The sequence below is a fragment of the Zootoca vivipara genome, chromosome 9, assembly GCF_963506605.1.
Source record: "Zootoca vivipara chromosome 9, rZooViv1.1, whole genome shotgun sequence".
NCBI lineage: Eukaryota > Metazoa > Chordata > Lepidosauria > Squamata > Lacertidae > Zootoca > Zootoca vivipara.
Window position 1 is genome coordinate 5,552,823 of NC_083284.1, and position 26,495 is coordinate 5,579,317.

Genomic DNA, 26,495 nt, shown 5'->3' on the forward strand with positions numbered 1-26,495 from the left:
GAGAGACCACAAGGGCCATCTAGTCCAACCCCCCTGATTATCTTATTATTGGATATGACTTTATTCGATGTAAGTCATTCCATTTTAAAGTTTTTGTATCGGATCTGATTATTATAAGGCATATGTTCATCGTTGTACATTCTGTAGCTGTATATCGCCTTGGGCATAGTAAGAAAGGCGGTATACAAATGAAAAGTCAAATGAAACGAAACGCTTAATTCCCATGAACTCCACCTAGCCTAGCCCACTGGTCAGGGATAATGGGAGCTGCACATTCAAGGCGGCAGGGACCCCCTCCCTGATAGGAATAATTATACTTCAGGTCAGAAGGTATTCTGCCCTCCCCAATGGCCAACCAGGTAATTTGCTGCCTTGTTCCCTGTCAGAAACCACGGATCTGCTTTTCTGTGTGTTTCCATTAGTTGACTTGATACCCGGTAAAATTCCCTTTAAAAGCGGGGAAAGGAGGCCAGTGCGTTCCCCCGGTCTTGACATTCGCCTGTCCCGTTACCGATCAAACTCGCAGTTGTGAAAACTCACTGCCAAATAAAAAAATAAGAGGAGCAGTTGCCGTGGTGGGTTTTCTCTGTGTCCCTGTAGTTCCTTCCTCCAGAGCTGCTGTTGTTGGGGGGGGGGGGCGGAAAGCTAGCCGGCCTTTTGCTTCTTGGTGACACCTGTAAGGGAAAGCCAGCCAAGATCTGGAGGATGGGAGACGAGAGAGAGCGAAATAAAATTTTTAAAAACAAGCGTAGCTGCTTCCTGGTTGCTTTGGACAGCTGCTGAGTCCGCTCAGTGGCAGGGAGACGTTTCCCCCCCTTTGGACTTTTCTCAGGGAGGCAGGCTTGCTCTGAAAAAGAGCCCCAGATCGTGAACACCTTTGCCCAGGCTCGCTTGGTTGTTGTTGTGGCGCTTGTCTCTACCATGGTCTGGAGCCGAGCAGCTCCTATAAAGCAGGTTTCAGCAGCGACCTTGGATAGGGTTGCAAGGCAATCGGAAGGAGCCGCTGCTTCCACTCCAGACACACGGTGGGTGTGGGTGTGTGGGTGGATGTTTTTGCCTGCGAAGCGCTCAGCCGCTGGAGGATCCCCTGCTGTATCTGCCGGTGGGGATGAGATTAATTTTCCACTTTGCATCATCATTATACCCATTTCTGCGCTCTCTGCCTTTAAAAATTCGTTCTGCAGGCACTGTGTTCTGTGCACAGCCTCCCGGTGTGTGTGTGTATGTGTGTGAGAGAGATACCCTTCCTCTGCTCCTGTTACAGAGGGGAAACTGAGGCTGAGATGGGGCGGCGGTGCATTGATCAAGGTGTGTGGCAGGATGAATTGAACTTGAGTCCAACGCTGTAGGGAGCAGGGGAAGGTTGCCACCCTAGGAACACGGAAAGGTGTGTTTCGGCAGGCCAGGCCAATTGTGGGCGGTTTTTTTTGAGTGGCTTGATAGTTTTGCAGCTTGGTGAAAATAAAGGGGAAAAGAAAGGGGGGAAAAATAAGGCTGCTGTTCCCTCCTCCCCTCAAACTTTCTTGCAAGGAATTGATCTCTAGTATATATTTCCTTCTCCAGAAGTCACCTTATTAATTAATTAAAAGGATCTATAACAGGCATCCCCAAACTGCGGCCCTCCAGATGTTTTGGCCTACAACTCCCATGATCCCTAGCTAACAGGACCAGTGGTCAGGGATGATGGGAATTGTAGTCCAAAACATCTGGAGGGCCGAAGTTTGGGGATGCCTGATCTATAACACACCCTTTACCCAAAGGCCCCAGGGCAAGAATGGGTACAACCTGAGCCAAAATCTAGCATCATATATATTCCACATTTGAATTCTGTTCCACACACGATGCTACATTTGAACATATGTCTTAGAATAAACAATCTTGTTTAGACATATGGGCAGCCTCCGCAAATATCTGAGTTTAAATCGGGATTCGTAGACCGTTCTTGTTGTAAATGGGAGAGCGCATTTCTTTCTGTTGCATTTGCAATAAAAATAAGGGTTAAAGATAACGTGAAAAGAGCGTGAAAACAAAAGACAGGCTTCCAGTTAAGATCATGGAAGCATAGAATTTGTAGAGTTGGAAGGGACCCCAAGGGACATCTAGTCCAACCCCCTGAAATGCAGGAATCTCAACCAGTTCATCCATGACAGATGGCCATCCAACCTCTGCTTAAAAACCTCCAAGGAAGGAGAGGCCACCATTTCTCGTGGGTGTCTGTTCCGCTGTCAAACAGCTCATACTGTCAGTTACAAAGAAACTAGCAACAATGTCAGATTTCCAAATGCCCAGTGTTTATATGATAGTTCAGTTGGCCGAGCATCTCAAGTTCATGAGTTCGAGCCCCACGCTGAGCAAAAGATTCCTGCATCGCAGGGGGTTGGACTAGATGAACCTGGGGGGTCCCTTCCAACTCCACAGTTCTATGATTTTATATCCCAGCTTTTTCTCCAATGAGCTCACTCTCCCAGGTCCTAGTCAGACACTCTAACCAACCTCGCAGGGTCCTTGTAGGGATGAGCTGAGGAGTGGGGTGAACGATGTACTCCCTGGAGAAAAAGGGAGATGGATGCAATATATAAGATCTTCTACTTACCTGCTTAAAAAAGCCGGAGGAGCCAGCCAGATAGAGATGTCAGCCACCGACCTGGCATCCAGAGATCTCAGCATGGTCGCAGTCAGATCTGCAGCAGTCGCAAAAACGCGCCTGGCTAATTTCAAACACAGATTCCGACCCCAGCGGGTCTCCACCCCATCAATCTTACTAGGCATTCAGCCCCAGATTTAAATGCTGCAAGGCCCACTTGCAGAGAGAAAAATTGAGAGGGCAGGACTGACGTGGACCGTTGGGAGCTGTAGACCGAAACATCTGGAGGGCATTAGGTTGGGCAAGGCTGTTATAGTCAGAGGCAGCGTGGTATACTGGTTAGAGTGCTGGACTAGAACCTTGGGAGACCAGGGTTCAGATCTCCACTTTGGACCAGCCACTGCCTCTCTGCCTAACCTACCTCACAAAGTTGTTGTGGAGGTCAAACGAGGATGAGTACCATGCTTTGGTACTTGGACATTTTGGCTCCTGAACGCAAACCCAGAAGTAAATGTTTCAGTTTGTGAACGTTTTTTGGGATGCCGAACGTCCATTTCAGCGGTTGTTTCCAGGTCCAATCAGCCAATCAGAAGCCGCGCCTTGGTTTGCAAACATTTTGGAAGTCAAACAGACTCACAGAACGGATGCCATTCGACAACCAAAGTACGACTGTACAAGTGTTACGTAGTTACAGGGACCCCCTGGGATTTAAACACTGGATCTCTTGGATCCCTTTTGAACCACACTGGTTGCTTCCCAGTCCTTTGGTATAGAAGCCAGGTTTGGGGACAAATAGTTGCATGTTTTTGCTAAAATAAGACCAAGGATTTTGCATTTTGAGAGCTTCAGGAGAGTTGAATGCTACCCATGCCTGATGGCTTGTCAGCAAGACCTGCATCTTCTTGCCACCTCTCTTTGACTTGGATTCAATTTACGAATTTCCCTTCACAATCGCAGCTGGAGCAGGTCCAAACACACACACACACACACACACATATATGTGCCAATGCTCCAGTGGCTTCAAGTTGCAAGAAAGGAGATTGCAGCTCAACCCCAGGAAGAACTTTATGATGATGAGAGCTGGGAACGGTCTCCCTTGGAAACTGGTAGGTTCCTCTTCCTTGGCGGTTTTTAAGCTTAGGTTCGATAGCCATCTATCACGGATGCTTCAGTTGAGATTCCTGCATGGCAGGGAGAATTGGGTCCCCTTCCAACTCTCCAGTTCTATGATTCTATTCTACCCCAATCTCCGAGCCGTGAGAGACTCCAGGGTATGAGGAACTTGGAATGAGGAACAGTGGAGACTGTGGAGTTTTTCAGATATATGGTTTTGTTGTTGTTTAGTCGTGTCCGACTCTTTGTGACCCCATGGACCATAGCACGCCAGGCACTCCTGTCTTGCACTGCCTCCCGCAGTTTGGTCAGACTCATGTTGGTGGCTTCAGGAACACTGTCCAACCATCTCGTCCTCTGTCGTCCCCTTCTCCTAGTGCCCTCTATCTTTCCCAACATCACGGTCTTTCCCAGGGAGTCTTCTCTTCTCATGAGGTGGCCAAAGTATTGGAGCCTCAGCTTCACGATCTGTCCTTCCAGTGAGCACTCAGGGCTGATTTCCTTCAGAATGGATAGGTTTGATCTTCTTGCAGTCCATGGGACTCTCAAGAGTCTCCTCCAGCACTATACAGTAATTCAAAAGCATCCATTCTTCGGCGATCAGCCTTCTTTATTGTCCAGCTCTCACTTCCATACATCACTACTGGGAAAACCATAGCTTTAACTATACGGACCTTTGTAGGCAAGGTGATGTCTCTGCTTTGTAAGATGCTGTCTAGGCATGGACCCCTTCATGGATCAATGCCTTGTCGTGGCGAAGGGGCTTGAATAACTCAGAGAAGCTATGAGCTATGCCATGCAGGGCCACCCAAGATGGACAGGTCATAGTGGAGAGTTTTGACTAAACGTGATCCACCTGGAGAAGGAACTGGCAAGGCACTCCAGTATCCCTGCCAAGAAAACTCCATGGACAAAGACAACATGTATGGTTTATTCACACATATATAGAGCCAGAGCCTAAGATGGAGGGGCGCAGGGCACCAGCAGGGCAGGGCACCCAGAAGGTTTTGCTTCTCCCATCGTCAAAGCCTTGCATTTCAGCAGAAGCCGAGCATGGCTCCCCACCCCTCTGGCTTCTGCCTGCAGCCTGCTTCCAGATCTCACAAAACTACTGGCTATTGTTCTCCTTGCCACCAGTCAGGTGAGGGAGGGAGCCCAGACATCTGGCACAAATCAACCTCCTTTTTTAAATGCTAGCAACCAGACGTGGAATCCTAGAGTTGTAGAGTCAGAAGGGACCCCAAGGGCCATCTAATCGAACCCCCTGCAATGCAGGAATCTTTTGTCCACTGTGGGGCTCGAAGCCATGAACCTGAGATTAAGAGTCTCATGCTCTGCCAATTGAATGATTGTATAAATACTGGGCACCTGAAAATCTGAGATCGTTGCTGGTTTCTTCGTAACTGAGAGTATGAGCTATTTGACGGTGGAACAGACACCCACAAGACATGGTGTCCTCTCCTTCCTTGGAGGTTTTTAAGCAGAGGTTGGATGGCCATCTGTCATGGATGATTTGGTTGTGATTCCTGCATTTCAGGGGGTTGGACTAGATGTCCCTTGGGGTCCCTTCCAACTCTACAAAGTCTATGGTTCCATGATCTTAACTGGAAGTCTGTCTTTTGTTTTCATGCTCTTTTAACATTATCTCCAACCTAAGGGTTGGATTTTAACCCTTGCCGGATCCAGGGCCCCAGGAATTGCTTTTGGGACTCTGACCGACCCCACAAACTCACAGCACACAAACAAACCTCACTTGTTTAAGAGTATAAACAGGTACATCTTCAAAGATGATGAAAGCTTTGCAATGAGGGTGCTGAATGCTCTTCTGTGGGAAGCGGATTCCACAAGATTAGACGTCACCATCTGTTGGATCTCTTTCTCTCCCCTTCAGATAGTCTCCCTCCTTAAAAAAAATAAAAATAAAATGCAATTCTCTGTCTGTCCTACATTTTCTGAAGTGAGGGCAGACACAAGTATTCATTCAGCTGCCTTGGCCTGCTGTCTCTATTGGTCCTCCTTTAACGCACCTTTCAGAAGTGCTTTGTCTTCTGTGTCCAGTTTTCTTCTGATGTATTGAATAATAATAATAATAATAATAATTATTATTATTACTACAGTTGGGCTTAAGCAGTCTTGGCAATGGACACTTCCGATTCTCTTTTCACTTCCCTTATCGGCTGCAAACTTGCCAGAGTTTTTGCGTTCCTTTTCGGTCTCGTTTAGGCAAGACTTGATGAGGGCCTCTCTTTGCCATATACTCTCTCTATATATATATATTTATATATCACACCATAAAAAGACCCCATGGGAACTGTAGTTCACCCACCACGGAACTACAACTCCCAGTGCCATTAACAAACTACAGTTCCAATGATTCTTGGGGGAAGGAGAGAGAAAAGTGCTTTAAATGTATGGTGTGGATGGATGCGACCTCCCAGTTTGTGGCAGCTCAGTGTTTTGCTGCCATACGGATCTGCACTGGAAACTGCCAGTACTGTAATATTGATTGATTGATTTTATTCTATTTCTGTGGCGCTTTTTATTCAAATAAATCCCAAAGCAGCTTACAAACAAAAGATAAAAATAACATAATGGAAATCTACAGTCGGTAGAGCATGAGGCTCTTAGGGTTTGCCCCACGTTGGGCAAAAGAATATTGCATTGCAGCGGGTTGGACTAGATGACCCCCGAGACCCCTTCCATCTCTACAGATCTTTGATTCCTTTCGTGCGCTCGATGCTGTTTGGGTGCCATTTGAGGCCCGCCCTTTCTTGCCATCATCCAGAAGGAGGCAACTCACCTGGAATTGCTCCCTCCTTCCTTCCATTTCCAACTGGACTCAAGTCTAAGATGGTTGCAATTTCCACTTTCTGCATCCTGTTCCTCTTTGCACTAGACAGCCGTGGGCCGCCTGTTCCCTATAACTTTTCAAAACGGCATTTTCTTCTTCCACAAACATCTGGGCCTTCATGTTTCTGCTTGCCCTTTTCACGCACCGACTTTGTCATTCCGTCCCGGCACTTTTATTTAAACTCGTGGCAATTGGCTTCTCTGCTGAGTCTTCGCCAACCGGCACGGAGGAGCTATTTTCCGCTCTTCCCGTTGGCTCTCCAGCTCCCGTGGGCTCCATTTGCAGACGCACACAGCAGCTGCTACAACCGGGATCCTGCCGGGCTGCGAGCTTCCTCTGTGGCAAAGGGGAAACATAAAGCGAATGGAACGATGCTTTCTAATGGGTCCAGCTGGCGGCTTTTGAGCTGCGTGCTCTTCGTTAGGGATGCTTGGACGCAGTTTTGAAAGAGAGATGGAGATTGCTGGGCTGCACCTGTAAAACGATATCTGACTACGTTGCAGGTGCCTTGTGGTCCTCAGTTCATTTTTTGTTTCAAACACTCCCCATTTCCCATTATTAGAGACACGTGGAGCGTAAGTGATTTTCTTTGGAATTCACCACATCAAAATGTTCTACATCAGCATCAGCACTGAGGTTGAATCCTGACAAGACAGAAGTACTGTTTTTTTGGGGGGGACAGGGGGATGGGTGGGAGTGGGGGACTCCCTGGTCCTGAATGGGGCAACTGTGCCCCTGAAGGACCAGGTGCGCAGCCTGGGAGTCATTTTGGACTCACAGCTGTCCATGGAGGCACAGGTCAATTCTGTGTCTAGGGTAGCTGTTTACCAGCTCCGTCTGGTAGGCAGGATGAGACCCTCCCTGCCTGCGGACTGTCTCACAAGAGTGGTGCATGCTCTGGTTATCTCCCGCTTGGACTACTGCAATGCACTCTACGTGGGGCTACCTTTGAAGGTGACCCGGAAACTACAACTAATCCAGAATGCGACAGCTGGACTGGTGACTGAGAGTGGCCGCCGAGACCACATAACACCGGTCTTGAAAGATCTACATTGGCTCCCAGTACGTTTCTGAGCACAGTTCAAAGTGTTGGTGCTGACCTTTAAAGCCCTCAGTCCAGTAGACCTGAAGGAGTCTCTCCACCCCCATCGTTCAGCCTGGACACTGAGGTCCAGCTCCGAGGGCCTTCTGGCGGTTATCTCACTGCAAGAAGCCAAGTTACAGGGAACCAGGCAGAGGGCCTTCTCAGTAGTGGCACCTGCCCTGTGGAACGCTCTCCCATCAGATGTCAAGGAAATAAACAACTATCTGACTTTTAGAAGACACCTGAAGGCAGCCCTGTTTAGGGAAGTTTTTAATGTTTGATGTTTTATCGTGTTTTTATATTCTGTTGGGAGCCACCCAGAGTGGGCGGGGATAAATAGTAAATAATAATAATAATACAGTGGTCCCTCGACTTATAAAGTACTCGACTTACAAAATTTCGAGTTACGAATGAAAAAAAATGGCCACACGCTTACGGTTTTTTCCGACATCCGAAAGGAAAACTGTTGCAGTTTAGATGGGGTTTTCTCGACTTACGAATTTTAGATGCGGTTTACTCGACTTGCGAATTTTTCCATTTCCATTTTTCCATTTCCAATGCATTCCTATGGGAAACCGCTTCTTTCGACTTAACAAACTTTTTGACCTATGAATGTGCATTCAGAATGGATTAAATTAATAAGTCGAGGACCACTGTAGTAGTAGTAGTAATAATAATTATTAATATTTATTATTATTATTATTTACATCTGCTGTCATCTGTCCAGAGTGATGGCTGTTGTTGTGAGTCTGAAGTTTGATCTCTTGCTGGTGGCTCCAGCAGGGAATCGATGGGATTCAGTGGTTTGTAGAAGTTCATCCTTGGGGTTTCAGTTTCCTGAAATATGCAGGTTTCTTGCTTCCTCTAGAGTGACTTTTGCCAGCCTAGAAGATCCTATTTATTTCATTTATCTATTTTGACAACATATATACTGCTAAACTGCAGCAATCTTTACAAGCAACTCAGTCCAGTGAAAACAAAAGCAGTTAAGGTCATAATACGCTTGCTGGAATGAAAAGTGTTTGGGGTGATGGATGTTTAACAGGGAGAGGGCCTGTTGGGGCTCCCATGGAAGCCAGTTCCCTAGAACTCAGCCCACAATACTTGACTCATTTAGCACCTGTTTTTTTTAGTCCAGCAGTGTCCTGCCCTTACTGCTTCCCTCTACTTTTATTTTTCTGTCCTCCTCCTACCCTGTTCAAAATTTGTTTCCTACCCCTGTTCAGTTGGCATTTCAGCAGGCAGGGTCAGCAAACTTTTTCAACAGGGGGCAGGTCCACAGTCCCTCAGACCTTGTGGGGGGTGGGACTATGTTTTGGAGGAAAAAAATGAACGAATTCCTATGCCCCACAAATAACCCAGGGATGCATTTTAAATAAAAGCACACATTCTGCTCATGTAAAAACACACTGATTCCCAGACCGTCCACGGGCCGGATTTGGAAGGTGATCGGGCTGGATGCGGCCCCCAGGCCTTAGTTTGCCTACCCATGCTCCAGTCCCTCCCTCATTGGGCAGGATTGCTGAAGCATTTCTTCCAAATCCTTTTCATTTCCTCTGTGCCCGCAGAGCTTCGAGCTGTAGCAGTATTCAAATCTTTCCTTCCTCTTTGCATATTAGATTGTTCTCTTTCTTTCTTTCTTTCTTTCTTTCTTTCTTTCTTTCTTTCTTTCTTTCTTTCTTTCTTTCTTTCTTTCTTTCTTTCTTTCTTCTCTTTGCAGCTTTCTCTCTTCATAAAATGCCTTTTCTCTTCTCCCTGGAGGGAATTTGAGCTCTTTCTTGTCTCTGTTTGTGCCCCTTGCCCATCCCCTTCCACCTGAACTGTTCGATCCTTCCTCTCTTCTTTGAGTTTTGCAGCATCCTTTGAAGCTGTGTACACCTGGGTATACCCAAGGCTCTTTGAGTCCTCACTATTACTGTGACACAGAAAAGGGGGGGGCATGATGTCACTTGCCTGGTTAAACTGGAACGGTGCTTTGCAGAAGGATTGTAAAGAACTGGAAAGTACTTAGGAGGTTGTAGAGTTGGAAGGGGCCCCAAGGATCATCTAGTCCAACCCGCTGCAATGCAGGGATCTCAGTTTAAGCATCCATGACACTTGGCCATCCAACCTCTGCTTAAAAACCTCCAAGGAAGGGCCCACACAACCTCCTGATGTCGAGACTGTTCCATCAGCTCTTACTGTAAGAAAAGGTCTTCCAGATGTGTATTTGGAATCTCCTTCCTTGCAACTTGAATCCATTGTTTCGAGTCCTACCCCTCTAGAGCAGGAGAAAATAAGCTTGCTCCGTCTTCCATGTGACAGCCCTTGAGATATTTGAAGATGGCTCTCATATCCCCTCTCAGTCTCTTCTTTTCCAGCTAAATATGCCCAATTCCTTCAACTGTTCCTCATAAGGCTTGGTTTCCAGATCCTTGATCATTTTGGTCGCCCTCCTCTGTGCACACTCCAGCTTGTCAGCATCCTTCTTAAATTGTGGTGCCCAGAACAGGACCCAGATGTATTCTTACTATCTCAACCTCAGCTCATTGCCTTTTCTTCCATTGCCTGGGATGTCCTCATGGTTGCCTTCTGTGCCTGCCGCTGAAAAGTTGTGTAGGTCCAATGGTGGGGGTGGAGCAGGGTTCCCCAAACTAAGGCCCAGGGGCCGGATGCGGCCCAATCGCCTTCTCAATCTGGCCCATGGACGGTCTGGGAATCGGCATGTTTTTACATGAGTAGAATGTGGCCTTTTATTTAAAATGCATCTCTGGGTTATTTGTGGGGCATAGGAATTTGTTCATATATTTTTTTCAAAAAAATTCAAAATATAGTCCGGCCCCCCAAAAGGTCTGAGGGACAGTGGATTGGCCGCCTGCTGAAAACATTTGCTGACCCCTGGGGTGGAGGGAGGGCAGGTCCTGTTATTGTGCATTGAATAGCTACGATGCCTGGTTTGCACAGGAAAAAATTCTGGCTCCAAAAATCTCCAGACAACTCCCGTCACCGATTTATTGCAGAGTTAGAAAGCAGAAACAGAAGAAATGGAGGAATGAAATGCACACATGCAGAGAGAAGCAGGCACACGACCGGAAGCAATCAGATGCTGGCATACTCTTTAAAAAACAAAAACAAAAACACCAGCACATCTTTTTAAAAATATATATTTTTATTAGTTTTTGCATATTTGTCCAAACAACATTTAACAATCATTCATATCCTATACAATATTTTTGACTTCCACCAGCCACTTCTAGAGATTTTCCAATTCTATAACTTCTTCTTGTATTTCATATTTCACTGTTACTATATACCATTACAATATAACCACCCTTCTAATTTATAATATTTCATACTATTCTCCTTACAAAACTTCCTGCAAACCTACTAGCGCGTAATCTGTTGTTTACAATTGTTTTTCAAATATTTCTCCAATTTACTCCAATCTTTTGAGAACTTCTGGTCCCGTCGCTTTCGAATTCTTCCTGTCATCTCATCCAATTCTGCGTAGTCCATTCACTTCATTTGCCATTCTTCAATCGTTGGTAGTTCTTCTCGTTTCCATCTCACCAGCACATCGATATCCAAAAACAGCAAGCAGGAGCTGGGTTTTTTTGAGATTGGCGCGAGTCCATTTACCCAGGTGCCCGGCATGTTTTGTAACTGATGTGGGTTCAGTTGTGACCACGTGGAGATCTCTGGATGTCAGGTTGGCGACTGATGTCTCCACCTGGCTGGCCCCTCCAGCTTTCTTAAGCAGGTGAGCAAAGGACTTTTTATATCCCACCTTAATCTCCAGGGAGTATGTGGCCGTCTCCCCCCCCCCCGCTCAATTAATCCCTACAACAACCCTGTGAGGTAGGTTAAGAGGCTGTGACTCATGGCTGAGTGGGGATTTGAACCCTGATCTCCCAGGTCCTAATCTGACACCCTAACCCCACTGGCTTCATAGAGTACTGCCTCCCCAGTGTGCTTAAGGTTAGGGCCAGCCGCCTGCCTTAATGTCCTTGGAAGAACGACAGGCTGGAAGCGTGATGAATAATAACAAGAAAGAGGGAAATTAAAACCCTTGTTGCTCCTACGGGATGGAGAGAGGAGTCCCCTCTGCTGGTTCCCGTGCTATTTTTAAAAAACGGAGGCGGCTTCTTTCTGCAAAGCAATCCCTTTAGTGCCTGCAGAGAGTGATCCTGCCAGGGGGTCTACTGTAGCCAGCGACTGGCTGGGTTGGGAAATGAGAGGGGCTCAGAGGCTGAGCTGCGAAACCTCCCTTTTACTCTTCTCCCTTGCCTGTGAAATCAGAGCAAGTCGTATTGAAAAATAATACAACTTTTGAGCTGTCTGTCCCCCAAATGGCAACGATACATTCCATTTTGGCGACTGTAACCCTGGTTTAAGGACCTGGTTTAAGGGACCCAGGTGGCGCTGGGGGTTAAACCACTGAGCCTAGGGCTTGCTGATCAGAAGGTTGGCGGTTCGAATCCCTGTGACGGGGTGAGCTCCTGTTGCTCGGTCCCAGCTCCTGCCAACCTAGCAGTTCGAAAGCACGTCAAAGTGCAAGTAGATAAATAGGTACCGCTACAGCGGGAAGGTAAACGGCGTTTCCGTGTGCTGCTCTGGTTCACCATGAGCGGCTTTGTCATGCTGGCCACATGACCTGGAAGCTGTACGCCGGCTCCCCCGGCCAATAATGCGAGATGAGTGCGCAACCCCAGAGTTGATCACGACTCAGGGGTCCCTTTACCTTTTACATTCCGTTTTGGCGACTGTAACCCTGGTTTAAGGAGCCAATTGGAGCCTGGCTTATATAGTGAGCGAGTTTCTAACCCTGCCTGTAGGGTGGTCCTACAAAAGGACCAAAATGTAGGGTCCAAAACCGATTGGGGCATTTTCGGCTCGAGGAGCCCAGCAGCCCAGATTCGGCCTAGATGCAAACCCCCACAAACTGAAATCTCATTTTGAGACGCAGAGCTTGGCAAGATCAATAAACTATCCAAAGACGAGCCTGTTTCTTGTCCCCTGGGGTTGCTGTTGGATTGTCAAAGGCACTCCATCATGGATGTTTTTGCCCTTTGCCCATAGGAGGTAGGAGGGATGGAGACTGATAGGCAGGCACCCCCGGGTCCTCCTGACTGGGTGCTGCTGTTCTGCTTCCTCTTCGTTTTCATGGGCGGGTGTTTTTCCTCCTTAGCTGTGGCTCTGAGTGATGCCGCACAATATGAGGGAGGCCTGACCTACTTAGCGAGCTTGTACAGCATTTCTTATTTCTCATTTGCGAGGCTTCTCCTTCCCTGTTTCTGTCAATCTCTTCAGCCGCAAAAGAAACAAAAGTGGGTTAGGGCTTGAAGTTTGACAAAGGTGTGTTGGCGACGGAGATGTGTTTGGCACTGGGAAGGAGGGGGCAGCTTCCTGATGCATTGTTATTTATTTTTTTAAGCAGAAACCAGAACAGAATTAATGACCATTCACACGAGCTTAGCTTCTCTGCTGGGGAAATGCAGCTTGACCTAAGTGAAGTTGTTGGCATTTTCCCATTCTTAAGATCTGTGACAAAGTTAGTGAGTAGTTCATTAAGTGAGTAGTTCAAAGTGTACTGACCTTTGTAGCTCTAATGGCTTCAGTCCAGTATACCTGAAGGAGCATCTCCACACCCATCATTCAGCCCGGACACTGAGGTCCACCTCCGAGGGCCTTCTGGCGGTTCCCTCACTGTGAGAAGCAAAGTTACAGGGAACCAGGCAGAGGGCCTTCTTGGTAGTGGCACCCTCCCTGTGGAACACCCTCCCATCAGGTGTCAAGGAAATAAACAACTATCCGGCTTTTAGAAGACATCTGAAGGCAGCCCTGTACAGGGAAAATTTTAATGGTTGATGTGTTGTTTAGCGTTAGAAATTAGCCAAGCGCCGGGAACATTTTGCTGCTGGCATGGGTCCTATCGCGACTACGTGGAGATTTCTGGGAGCCAGGTTGGCAACCAGGGTTTAAAAACCTCTGCCTTAGGTCCACAGTTAATTCTATTTCCACTGTGTGTGTTTCTCCTTCTTGCATACTGGGACAAATTGTAAGAGCCACTCACCCAAGCAATGTAGCTGAGATCGTAGAGTCTTAGCGTTGCAATGGACCGCCAAGAACTGCATAGTTCAACGCGGCATATAAATAATGAGGGATGAGGGTGGTGCTGTGGTCTAAACCACTGAGCCTCTTGGGCTTGCCGATCAGAAGGTCAGTGGTTCGAATCCTTGCGATAGAGTGAGCTCCCATTGCTCTGTCCTAGCTCCTGCCAACCTAGAAGTTCGAAAGCATACTTGTGCAAGTACCGCTGTGGTGGGAAGGTAAGTGTGGTGGAGTCTCCTCCTTTGGAGGTCTTTAGCAGAGGCTTGACAGGCATATGTCAAGAATGCTTTGATGGTGTTTCCTGCTTGGACTGGAATGCCCTTGTGGTCTCTTCCAACTCTATGCTTCTATGCTTCTAACTTCACCTTCCCAGCCTCCTGGTCAAATGTAACTGGCAACATGGAGGCACAAACCCTCTCTTTCCTTAACTGTCCACCTATTGAATCCTGGGCCAACAGCCCAAAAAAGGCCAAAATATGGATAAATAAAGACTGTCCAGCATCTTGCATCCGGAAGAGGCTGCTGTCTGTGAGCCTGTTCACTGTTCCTTGAGGAAGTGGACCTCACCCTTTAGAAACGGACCTTGGCTCAGAAGTTCTTTAAGCAGCGGCTGCATGGACACCCTAGTAGGATGTTGCAAAAGCAAATGTGCAGCGTTGGTTCAGGGTTGGAATGGAAGGTGCAACCCCCCCCCCCAGCTCCCACTCTTTGGAAAGTGGGGCGTGGGAAAGATACTGAAAAGACTTAGCGAAATATTGTGGTCAAATCATTTTATGCATTAATCAGATACAGTGGGACCTTGGTACTCGAATGCTGCAAACCTGGAAGTAAGTGTTCTGGTTTGTGAACGTTTTTCTGCAGCCAGTCGGAAGCCTCACCTTGGTTTTTGAACGGCTTTGGGAGTCAAACGGACTCCCGGATTGGATTAAAATCGAGAACCAAGGTACCACTGTATTGTGAAGGCATTGACAGCAAATTCCTCTGTCTCCCCACTGCCCTTGTTGTAATATAGAGCTGTTTGCACCCAGCAATCCGTTGCAAATTGTAGGGTTAGGGTGGGTTTTGAACCTGGAGGAACTGGGTTCCAATCTCACCTTGGCCCCAGGCTCAGCTGCTTCCAGTATCCTCTGCAGCATGGAAGGAAATCCTCAGATCTTGCATGGCTTCGCTGTGATCCCTAATGGTACCGCAACAACTGTTTGGGGTTGTGTCTTGTGCTGGCCTCGGTCCTCCCATCGTGATCCAGGATAGTTGCATCTCTAAATCAGTGAGCGGATAATATGTTCACCTTCCGCACTGGAGAGAATTAGTTCCCCTTTGGGCAGCGGTAGAGCATTTGCTTGGCGTGTAAAAGGTCCCAGGTTCAATCCCGAGCATCTCAAGGAAGGACTGGGAGAGACTCAGGCCAGAGAATCCCGGAGAGCTGCTGCCAGTCAGAGTTGACGGTATGGAGCTAGGTGAACCAAAGGCCATACCAAGTCAGGCAGTTTCGTGTGTTTTAAAACCAAAGGGCATCACTGAAGTGCCACAGAATGGTGGGTGGCAAGAGGGCAAGACTGCCACCCGGTTCTGTGCCTGCTCCGCTATGAAATGGGGAGTTTTGCAGGGCCGTTGAAACAGTGGGTTAACTGTAAATTATTTTGGGCACCTGAATAAAAAGACGTGGTGGGTAGAAGCAGCAGCAGCATGGAACTGGGGAGGTATTGCCTACAGGTTGCCCTCTGTGAAGTATTCGGGGAATGCAAGGTTGTCTTTTTAAGTTGGGGATATAGCAGAGCTCAGGAGACTGGAATTTGCAGGTTTTGTTATGTTTTTAATATCAAGGAAGCTGGCTGGCAAGACACTGAGCCGCATCTTCTAAGGAATTTAATAACGGAATGTTGTTGGATGCAAATGTGCAAATGTGAAGGGGAAAAAAAATCTATGAAACGAAAAGAGAGGAGAAAAAGAAAGAGAGGCAATATCCCTTCTTGTCTCTCAGCTGCATTTGACCCCTTCACCTTGATGGGGCCGGAGTTTAAAGACGTTCCTTTGTAGTATCCCTTATTAAGGAATGTTTGCCGTTCCAGGAGGGTACGGGTAATATTCTCGTGTCAGAATGGCTCAACACAGAACACTGCAGAAGGCACACAAGCTAATAATATTCTGACTATTATTATTTTTTGAAAAAAAACATTGATCTGACAAGCCTGCTCCTGTGTCTTGTTCTGTTTTCTTGTGCTTTCCCGAGATTCTGTTATTTGCACAGCAACATGTCTTGAGTGTTCTGTCTCAGGGACATTTCTGAAAACACTGCCATTTAAAGGCGCAGGGTTAGCCCACAAATTGCTCTGTTCTTCTAGATCTGTATCTCTTTATCGAATGCTTCATGCATGGGGGTCCATTGCGGCCTCATTCTGTGACAAGAAGTAAGGACTGTGTCTAGACGCAGGGGGAGCAGAATCAACACCTGCACGCTCAGGCCCGCAAAGCAGACACCTGTTCGAATTCCTAGCCCTGGACCTAACGGCTTCCCATTTTGATAACGGGCTGTGCTCACGTGCTAAACCAGACCTCTCCAAAGTGGTGCTCTCCAGGTAGTAATGCAATAGCATTATTTGTCCCCTGCCCTCTGACTGGGTTGCCCCAGCCACTCTGGGTGGCTTACGTCAGATACAAAAACATAATCATAGCTGCCTTCTAAAACATGGGATGCGGGTGGCGCTGTGGTCTAAACCACTGAGCCTCTTGGGCTTGCTGATCAGAAGGTTGGCGGTTCGAATCCCTGTGACAAGGTGAGCTCCCGTTGCTTGGTCCCAGCTCCTGCCAACCTAGCAGTTTGAAAGCACGCCAGTGCAAGTAGATAAATAGGTACTGCTGCGGCGGGAAGGTAAACAGCATTTCCGTCATGGTGTTCCGTTGTGCTGGAAGCGGTTTAGTCCTGGCCACATGACCCAGAAAGCTGTCTGTGGACAAACACTGGCTCCCTTGGCCACTGGTGGAGGAATCATAGAATCATAGAGTTAGAAGAGACCGCAAGGGCCATCCAGTCCAACCCCCTGCCAAGCAGGAAACACCATCAAAGCATTCTTGACATATGCCTGTCAAGCCTCCTCTTAAAGACCTCCAAAGAAGGAGACTCTACCACACTCCTTGGCAGCAAATTCCACTGCCGAACAGCTCTTACTGTCAGGAAGTTCTTCCTAATGTTTAGGTGGAATCTTCTTTCTTGAAGTTTGAATCCATTGCTCCGTGTCCGCTTCTCTGGAGCAGCAGAAAACAACCGTTCTCCCTCCTCTATATGACATCCTTTTATATATTTGAACATGGCTATCATATCACCCCCTTAACCTTCTCTTCTCCAGGCTAAACATACCCAGCTCCCTAAGCCGTTCCTCATAAGGCATCGTTTCCAGGCCTTTGACCATTTTGGTTGCCCTCTTCTGGACACGTTCCAGCTTGTCAGTATCCTTCTTGAACAGCGGTGCCCAGAACTGGACACAGTACTCTAGGTGAGGTCTGACCAGAGCTCTGACCAGGAACGAGGGGGGGGAGAGAGAGCACACCACCCCTGGAATCATTGGGAAGGGGGGTACCATCACGGCTGGCCCCCGGACACACACCACGCATCCCCCACCATGCCAGGTGCCATGCCCCGCGGGCAGCGCAACCACGCCCCTGGGACGCGCATCAGTCACGCCCCCCCCCGCCTGATCTCCACCCCCAGTGCTGGAGTTTGCAGCTTCGCCACTGCCCTTGGCCTGAAAGTGAGATGAGCACCACAACCCCATAGTTGCCTTTGATTGGACTTAACCATCCAGGGGTCCTTTACCTTTAAAAAACTTGCGTTTAGAACTTCTATCTCCTTTCCATCTGCAGGAGGGCTTCGCACAGGGCGGGCGCCACTACCAAGAAGGCTCTCTGCCCAGTTTGCTAGACTACAACTCCCACCATCCCGGGGTCCCTCAGCGTCTCGAGAGTCACAGCAAGGGCTCGTTTTTTTGATATACAAGCACCTGGAGGAAAGTGAGGGATGTGGTGCCTGTAAACAAAGGCAGAGATGAGTCTCCAGGTGACCCTGGGATTATGTAATGGTGAACGAGAGTAGCCTCTTTGCTGCCTCCTGGCAAGCCTTGTGTGCCGTTTCACATTGCATTAGCCTCTTGTGTGCGTCGCCCTGAAGCTTTGTGCCCTTCCTCTTCCCCGGTGCCTGCTCTCTTTTCAAATCTCATTGTGCTCATCCGTCACCCCTATCGCGGCGAGATTCCTAGCAGCCCATTTGCCCGGAAATGAAGACAAAAGTTCAGGACGAATCCAGATCGGATTGCTTCAACTTGCCCATGGAACATTTAAGAGTTGCCATTTCGGTAAAAACATGTCGACTTTATTCTAGTCTACTTTTTCACGAAGCGCGTAGTCAAAGGAAGGCTCGCCTTTATAGCATGTATTTAGGCACCAGGCAAAAACACTTTATTCTATAACTAGGCTTTTGACTATCTGTGGCCTTTTAGAAGTGGGTGAGATGTTTTTAATGCATTTATTTTCCCTCTTGGGTTTAATGTATCTCTGTGGGAGGTTTTACCTGTCTGGTTGGTTGGTTGTAAGTCGCTTTGTGTTGCCCTGGGTGAGATAAAGTAAATAAAGTTCTCAAACTCCTTGGTACTCAAACAACTTGGAACCCAAACACTGCAAACCCGGAAGTAAGTGTTCCGGTTTGCGAACTTTTTCCGGAAGCGGGACATGGTCCGTTTTGAGTGTTACGCTTCAGATTTGAGTGCCACACTTCCGTTTTGAGTGTTACGCTGATATCTGTCTGTTTTTGCTATTTATTTTGTGTTTTTGCGGCTCTTTTTTGTTTTGTTTTTGTGACTGTGTGGAACCCAGTTCAGCTACTGATGGATTGGTTGTGTGACTGCAGTACATTGATTATTGCTTTCATTGTATGGATCAATGGTCTCGTTAGATAGTAAAGTTCATGTTAAATTGCTGCTTTAGGGGTTGTTTTTAAAAGTCTGGAACGGATTAATCCATTTTGCATTACTTTCTACGGGAAAGCGCGCCTTGGTTTTGGAGCGCTTTGGTTTTGGAACGGACTTCCAGAACGGATTAAGTTTGAGAACCAAGATACCACTGTGTTAATAATAATGATTACTAATAAATAAAGGCTAATGGAAACCAGCGCTTGCAAATATGCCTACGTTTTCATGTGATAAATCCATGTAACAGAGACATTCTGGAAGAAAAGAGAAGCATGCCGAAGAATAAATGTCCATTCGTTTAAAAAGAAACCCCTGAATTGTCTGAGCTGCCCTCTTAATTCGTATTTCTCTCATTTCTCCTCTTAGAAAGTCCACCGGCAGCGATGTCCAGGAACGGCTACTTCTTCGAAGAAACAGGCAAGTAGAATCCTACCTTACGAGTAGCAAACTCATCTTCTGCTAATGTAGCCCAAATGGCATGATGCAACCCAGGCGGGGGGTATGGCTCCCCTGGCACCATGAATAGCAACACTCTGCGCTGCAACACATTGTTGCAGTGCCCACATGTTTGCTTGTTTTATCTCCCGCTGACTGACCTCTTTGCATTTGATCTCTTTGCTGTCTGTTCTCCCTTCAAAGCAGCAGTTCCCAAATGTTTCCTGGAGGGAGGAGGCTTGCTTCCTTCATCCAGAACTTGGCAATCAGAAATCTTATCATTTCTTGCGGCGTCCTACGGGGAGTTAATCTTGTTCTCCATTGCTATTCACCATTTATATGAAAGCACCGGGGGACTTTGTCAGGGTGTGATGTCGCACAACTCCATCTCCCCGTGCCAAATGAATCGGGAGAAGGCAGCTCAGGTGTTTGACCGTTGCCTGGACGGGGCGATGAGATGGATTTGGGCCAATAAGTAGAAACTGGCAGGATGGAGGGTGCTCTGTGTTATGAGCTCTTGGGTCCAAGAAGCAAGTTGATTTCCTTTTCTGGGGAATGTGGCCCTCGCCCGGAGGGATCATGGAATTGTAGAGTTGGAAGGGACACCCAAAAGCCATCTAGTCCAACCCCCTGCAATGCAGGAATCTCAGCTCAAGAATCCCTGACAGATGGCCACCCAGCCTCTGCTTAAAAGCCTCCAAGGAAGGAGAGTCCACCACCTCCTGAAGGAATCCAGTCCACTGCCAAAACAGCTCAAGAAAGTTACTTGGAATCTCCTTTCTTGTCATTTGACTCCATTGGTTCGGGTCCTCCCCTGTGGAGCAGGAGAAAACACGCGTGCTCCATCTTCCATGTTGCTCCATCTTCCAATATCAGAAGATGGCTCTGCTATTTCCATCTCCTGTGGATAGCTCAGTTGGTAGAGCGCGAGACCCTTAATCTCGGGGTCGGGGGTTCGAGCCCCACGCTGCAGTATAGATGGTTCCCTTCCAGCTCTACAATTCCTCTTTCCCAGCTCTCAACTGTCCTTCGTAAGGCTTGGTTTCCGAGACCCTTTCATCAAATTGGTCGCTCTCCTCTGCAAGTAACATGGGTTAATGGTCCTGAGCGATTTGCAGCCCTCCCTGGTTACATGGGTAGCAGAGGAGTTGCCTTGCTTAGTCTCTCTCAGTCTTGGCGAACTCCAGGGATCGACTAATTGCTTTTGCTGGCAATCCGGAGCGGCAGTCTTGCCCCAGGGCACCGAGGTCCCCAGACAGCTCTGGTTGTTGTCTCTGGTTCCTCTGTCTCCTTCCCCGCCCCCGCCTTTTTGAATTGCATTCTCTCTCCCCCCCCCAATTACTTTTGTCATTGTGTTTGGTATGTCTGCCTTGTTTATAACTCTCTAGATTCTTTGCCTGGCTGTGGAATTAACCCAAATGCTTTACTGAAGCAAATCCATTCAAGATGGTCCTGGGATATTTCCTTGCTGCGTTGCCTGTCTGCCTGTTCTACCAAATGAAACACACACAAACACAAACACACACAGTGAATTGTCAAGGGGTCTTGGAACAGCAGACTCTCCTTTCTAGGGCAGATCCATATTCCTGGCTGCATGCATGATTATTTAACCAAAGGGGATGCGGAGCAGAGCTATTGCATTGCAAGCATCGCTGTCGGATGGCGCAAAGGACAAGGGTCCGAGGAAACCGAAAAGAGCCGAAAGCAGCGTGTGCCAACAATTTTGCCATTTTGCCTGCCCCACGCCCTGCCATTTGCCATCTCACCTGTGGCTAAGACAGTGATGGGCAACCTTTTGAGCTTGGTGTGTCAAAATTCGCCAAAAAACCGAGCATAACTCAGGTGGTGTGTCACTTCGAGAAAAAAACCATAATTTCACGATATTGATAGTTTAAATAACAAAAAAAATGTATAATTGTAATATATAACTGTATTTAATAAACCAAAAACTCATTATTTAACCAAACCAAACCAAAAAACCCTTATTTATCACAAAGTGCCCAGAGTTGTTGAGCTTTTTTGGGGGAGCTGCTGACCAAAGTTTTGGAGGTTTTTTGGGGGGTGTGTGTGCAAAAGTTGCTTTGCTTTGGGGGGGGGGATGCCCCAAAGCTGATGTGCTTTTTTTGAGGGAAAGAGAACAGAAATAAATGATGAATAATACCTTCGCTGGAACTAACACGCAGCACCGACATAGTCTGCCAAAGCGCCAAAAAACCCAGCACAGAACGGGTTAAAAAACGAACGCTGTTACGCCCAATCATAGTCTGCCAAAGCACCAGAAAAAACCAGCACAGAATGGGTTAAAAAACCAATCTGGCTACCAGCAACAGCGGAGACAAGCTGTAGGAGGAGCGGAAGAACAAATGGGGGGGCGGGAACAACAACAACAGCGTGAATGGGCCGATGGGGCGCATGCCAACAGTGAGGGCTCTGCGTGTCACGTCTGACACGCGTGTCATAGGTTCGCCATCACTGGGTTAAGACTTCATGCCACTGAGGCATCTCAAAACCCATGGAATGGTTTTCATTCCTTCCCATTTGCAGCCAAAGACTTAAGGAAACCAGATGGAGGAGGCTACAGTTTATAGTGTATTCTGGGGTCTCCGATAGGACCAGCAAGAAAAGTCTGAGACTCTCTGGCTTGTTTATATTGGGGGTGGGAAAAGAGGGGGGGAGGAATGTTGATACTGGGAATACTTCACGGAAAGTCTTGCCAATTCCGTCTGATTTGTATTTAAAGCATCTGCCCCCCCTCCCCACCCGCCGCCAAACTGACAAGTTTAGAAAAGGAAAAAGGGTGAACAAGTGGGTGGGGTGGGGGAGCAGGCGCTGTCTGGAAAAGGCAGAGGATGAAGCCTTCTGACTTTGCGTGCAAATTTGCTCTTTCGTACGAGAGCTGCAGCACTGTATGTAGGGAATAGTGCCGAGGGGCTCGCTTTGAGACAAATCTCAAGTGATCTGTGCAGTTTAAAAGTTTGCGCGGTTCTTCAGGCACACAAACAATTATTTTCAGGATTAAAAAAAAAGAGCATTGATGCAGTTCAGGCGTTTCAAGGGGCTTTTTCAGAACATAAGGAAATCCTGCCCGCTGAATGGGGCCAAGGGGGGGTTGGACTAGATGACCACTGGGTCCCTTCCAACTCTAGGATTCTGCTCCTGCACTCCATTATCGCAGGGACCAACCGGATGCCCATGGGAAATACGGAATCTGCGTCTCAATGCAGCAGCACCCTCCCCTCTTGTGATTTACACCGGTTGGCAGCCCTCCTTGGGGATGCCAGGACTTGAACCCGGGATCTTCTGCTTGCACGGCTAGTGCTCTGCCACTGAGCTATGGTCCTTGCCAACTCAAGAGGCAGCCATATAATCATGTGCACTTTGGCTGTACACCTCCTTCTTCTTCTTCTTCTTCTTCTTCTTCTTCTTCTTCTTCTTCTTCTTCTTCTTCTTCTTCTTCTTCTTCTTCTTCTTCTTCTTCTTCTCCTGGATGTTTATTATTTAATTTTCATTTTTTTAAAAAGAATATTTGGTTTTTCAAATTAAATTTTTGCAGAGATATATCAAAGGAATCTCTTGGACTTCCATCCTCCCCTTTGTGGGTCCAATCATGAATCATTTCCTCCCACATCTTTTAGGATGATCCAAATTTTTTACATCTCCATTATGTCCAAAATTCCACCTTAAACTACAAGTGATATTCCAATTCTGCTAATGATTTTAAGATAAGCCATACATTTCCCCCATTCCTTATTAAAATTTTGGACTTCATTATTTCTGCCTCTTGCGGTCATTTTAGCCATTTCAGCATAATCCATCAACCTCATCTGCCATTCTTCTCTGGAAGGGGCTTTATCTTCTTTCCATCTCGGGGCCAGTAACGTCTGTGCAGCCGTGGTTGCATACATAAATAGTCTTTTCTGCTCCCTTGGGATTTCAGCACCTAGAATTCCTAAAAGGGCTATCCTTAGTAAAGTGCATCCCGTGTTGGTGAAACATGAATTTCAACATATAGAATCATAGATGTTGGAAGGGACCACGATGGTCCAATCCCCTGCAGTGCAGGAATCTTCTTCCCAACGTGGGACTTGAACCCATGACCCTGAGCAGTGCTATTTTTCTAGAGAAAGAGGTGCCGGAAAAGGAGATAAGATACCATCAACGTTAAATTGGCAGAATATATGAATCTGGCGAGGATGACGGCGGCAATTAGAAAGGTCCCCAAAACAAAAATTAAAGATAGAATGGAGTCATGTGACAGATTATTTTCGTAAAGAAGGTATGAGCTCGAAGTGGGTGATTTGCCTAGATTAGGACCCATACGATGTTTACGGATAAAAACAAATGTCAGGATAGAAAGAGTTAGGATATGATCGAAGGGAGAAGCTTGGTAAACTGTATATTTCAGTAGGGAACGTACATTACAATGCTTGGAAGTTGATTGCATGTTTTATTGTCTCTTTATTTTCTCTTTATTTTTTACTGTCTTTTCTTGTATTTATGGTTTGTGTTTTGTATGATTTTATGATTTGTTGATTCTGTATGATTTATGGTGGTTTTGTGTTTTGTGTTTTCTAACGGTTAATAAAAATGATTTTAAATATTTAAAAGAAAAGAAAGAGGTTCCGGAGCTCACCATGAACGCCTCCCTTGTTCTCCTATAATGGCAACAGCGCCTACCTGAGAGATGCCAGAATTGAGTTCCAGTGAGTTCTGGCTGAAAGCAAAACCCTGACCCTGAGATTTAAGAGATTCCTGCTCTATTGAGCTATCCCAGCTCACAAGGTTACTGCGTGGGGCCTAGGCTGCAGCTCCTTGTCTTAAACTGAATGATAAATATTTAAAATGGCAAGGATAGCAATTCAATTTAGCGAGAGGAAGTGGTAGGATTATTTATTATTACATTTATTTAAAGCCCGTCTCTCTCTCTCTCTCCCCCCCCCCCCCCCCCCGACCAGGGACTTAAGGCGGCTAAAATAGAAACAGCTAAAACATAAGTGAGGGAAGAGCGATCATCAAAACACAATTAAACATATACCGGTATATATTTCTATACTTCTGGTGCTGGTGGTGCAGAACCGCGTTTCAGAAGGAAACCGAATTGGGCTCCGAAATCCAAAGTTAAAATAAGGAGAAAATTGCGGCCGCAGGCGTTGGGTTTGTTGGCTTTTAAATTCGTATTGAAGGCTCTTTACTTATTGGACGGAATTAGGAGAAGCGCCCTGGCGTCGAATAGACACAGTTTGGACTTTGGCTAATGCAGGGCTGGGCAGCTGTTTCTCAACTGAAGGCTGCCGGTGTCTCTCTCAGGGGTCTGCATGCCACAGGTGAGAAGGGCCCCAGCCAACCTTACCTGCTTCTCTCGCCCCGGAAGTGTTGGGCGTGCCCAGGTGCAAAAATATTTTTTACCTGCGCACAGCAGAGTATTGTCTGTACCTCCTCCTCTCCATCCTTCATCCAGGCAAGCGAGAGTTTGCCAGAGTGCAAGGACCGTGTTTTCCAGACAAGTAGCAAGGAGGGTGTAACTGGGGAGGCATGTTGCTTGGGGGAGAATCCAGCCCCCAGGAGGCCTGAGGACTCGTCTGTCTTTTTTTAAAAAATATTTTTTTATTAAATTTTATGTTTTACCACTTAGAATGTTCATTTAAACATCCTTAAAATGTCAAGGACTTCCCTTCCTCTCCTTCCGTGCTTCATTTTGCATATCATAAATCCCTGTATATTTTACATAAACTAAACCATTCCGTATTCCATTACAGTGGTACCTCGGTTTGCAACCACAGTCCGTTCTGCGGAACCCGGATGTAAACACTTCCGGGTCCGCGGCGTTCGCTCGCCGAAGCGTTCGTAAACGGAGGTAGTCGTAAACCGAGGTTCCACTGTATTACATCCACCAAGACTTATTTACACTGTTGAATTTATCTTAATGCTACCAACATTTTCAAGTGTACACAGTTCCCCCCCCCGTATATTCAACAAACATTTTCCAATCTTCTTTAAACGTATGTTCTTCTTGTTCTCTTATTCTATAAGTTAGGTCCGCAAGCTGCACATATTTCATCAGCTTAAGTTGCCATTCTTCTTTGGTTGGGACCTCACTCGTTTTCCATTTTGGGGCTAAAAAAACGCAGGCCGCAGTGGTGGCATACTTAAATAACCTTGTTTGACACCTGGGAATTATTCCTAAAGGAAAGGACTCTAGGTTTGTTTTTGTTTTGTTTTTAAAAACTACTTTAAAACATTTTTTTCAATTCATAATGGATTCCCCCCCCCAATACTCTTTTACCCTTTTACAAGTCCACTACATATGAAAGAACGTTCCTTCCACCTCTTTGCATCCCCAACACTTGTCTGATTCAGTCCTATACGTCTTAGCAAGCCTGCTACTCCGAGTCTTCTGGCTCCCCCCCCCCTTCATTTTATTCCACACATGTGATTTGTTTGTATGGTGGTGCAGAAGGAGGGCGCTTCAGTCCTTTCTCTCTTACCCCAACAGCGCTCTGGATCCGTGCGTATCTAGAACCTGCAGGGGTTGGTGCAGCAGCGGGGGTGGAGTTCAGTGGGAAAGCAGTTGCCGGGAGTCGGGTTAGGCGTGTCTCTTCCTGCCTCCCTCTTGCTTCTTCTTCTTCTTCCTTCTTTGGCGATCACTTGTAGCCGAGTAACATTGCCTTCCATGAACACGGTTTGAACAATGAGTCCGTCAGTCACTGTTGAGGCCAATTCTGGATCCACACGTCTTTCCACAGTGGGGACATTGGTTTCCGGATGGGAGTTGATCATGATAAGGGTTTGCCGTGGGACTTTTGGGGTGTGGGATGGGTTTTTGGAAGACACCTATGCGTGAATTTGTTTTATGTGTGTAGATCAGTGCACGCTGACCAATGCCCAGTCTTCGCAGTAAGGCTCTGTTCCAATGGCATGAAGTAGTCACGGCAAACTGGTCATGCCTGCCAAGTTGCTGTCAGAGAAATAAGGGACCGGGCCGGAAATAGCAGACCGGAAGTAGCGCTGCCGCCATTTTGGAACTGGGCGGAGCATGCTCAGAAGTGACTTTTGATGCTGCTTTGCCCAGTTCCAAAATGGCCGCCGCGCCAGAAGTCGCACTGCAGCCATGTTGGAACTGGGCAGAGCAGCATCCAAAGTTGCTTCTGAGCATGCTCCGCCCAGTTCCAAAATGGCCGCCACGCCAGAATAAACCGGGGGAAAACAAAAAAAATCAGTTTTTTCACCTAGGAACAGCTGGAAAAACGGGGATTTCCCGGGGAAAACGGGAGACTTGGCAGCTATGAAACTGGTAGATTCCTATCTGCTGTAGCCTTCATCCGCCTTCACAGCCATTGTAACATACCGCTTGTTATCATCCACCTGCTCTGCCGTTGAGGA

General features: G+C 47.2%; 1 protein-coding gene across 8 annotated transcripts in view; it reads left to right on the top strand.

Moving 5' to 3' along the window:
- SLC4A11 (solute carrier family 4 member 11) overlaps positions 1-26,495 on the top strand; it is a 218,647-nt gene that overhangs the window by 97,906 nt on the left and 94,246 nt on the right. For all 8 annotated transcript variants that reach the window (XM_060278338.1, XM_060278343.1, XM_060278337.1 and 5 more), the window contains exon 2: positions 19,047-19,097. In XM_060278338.1, the coding sequence (XP_060134321.1) occupies positions 19,047-19,097 (51 nt within the window). The remainder of the gene's footprint in view (positions 1-19,046; positions 19,098-26,495) is intronic.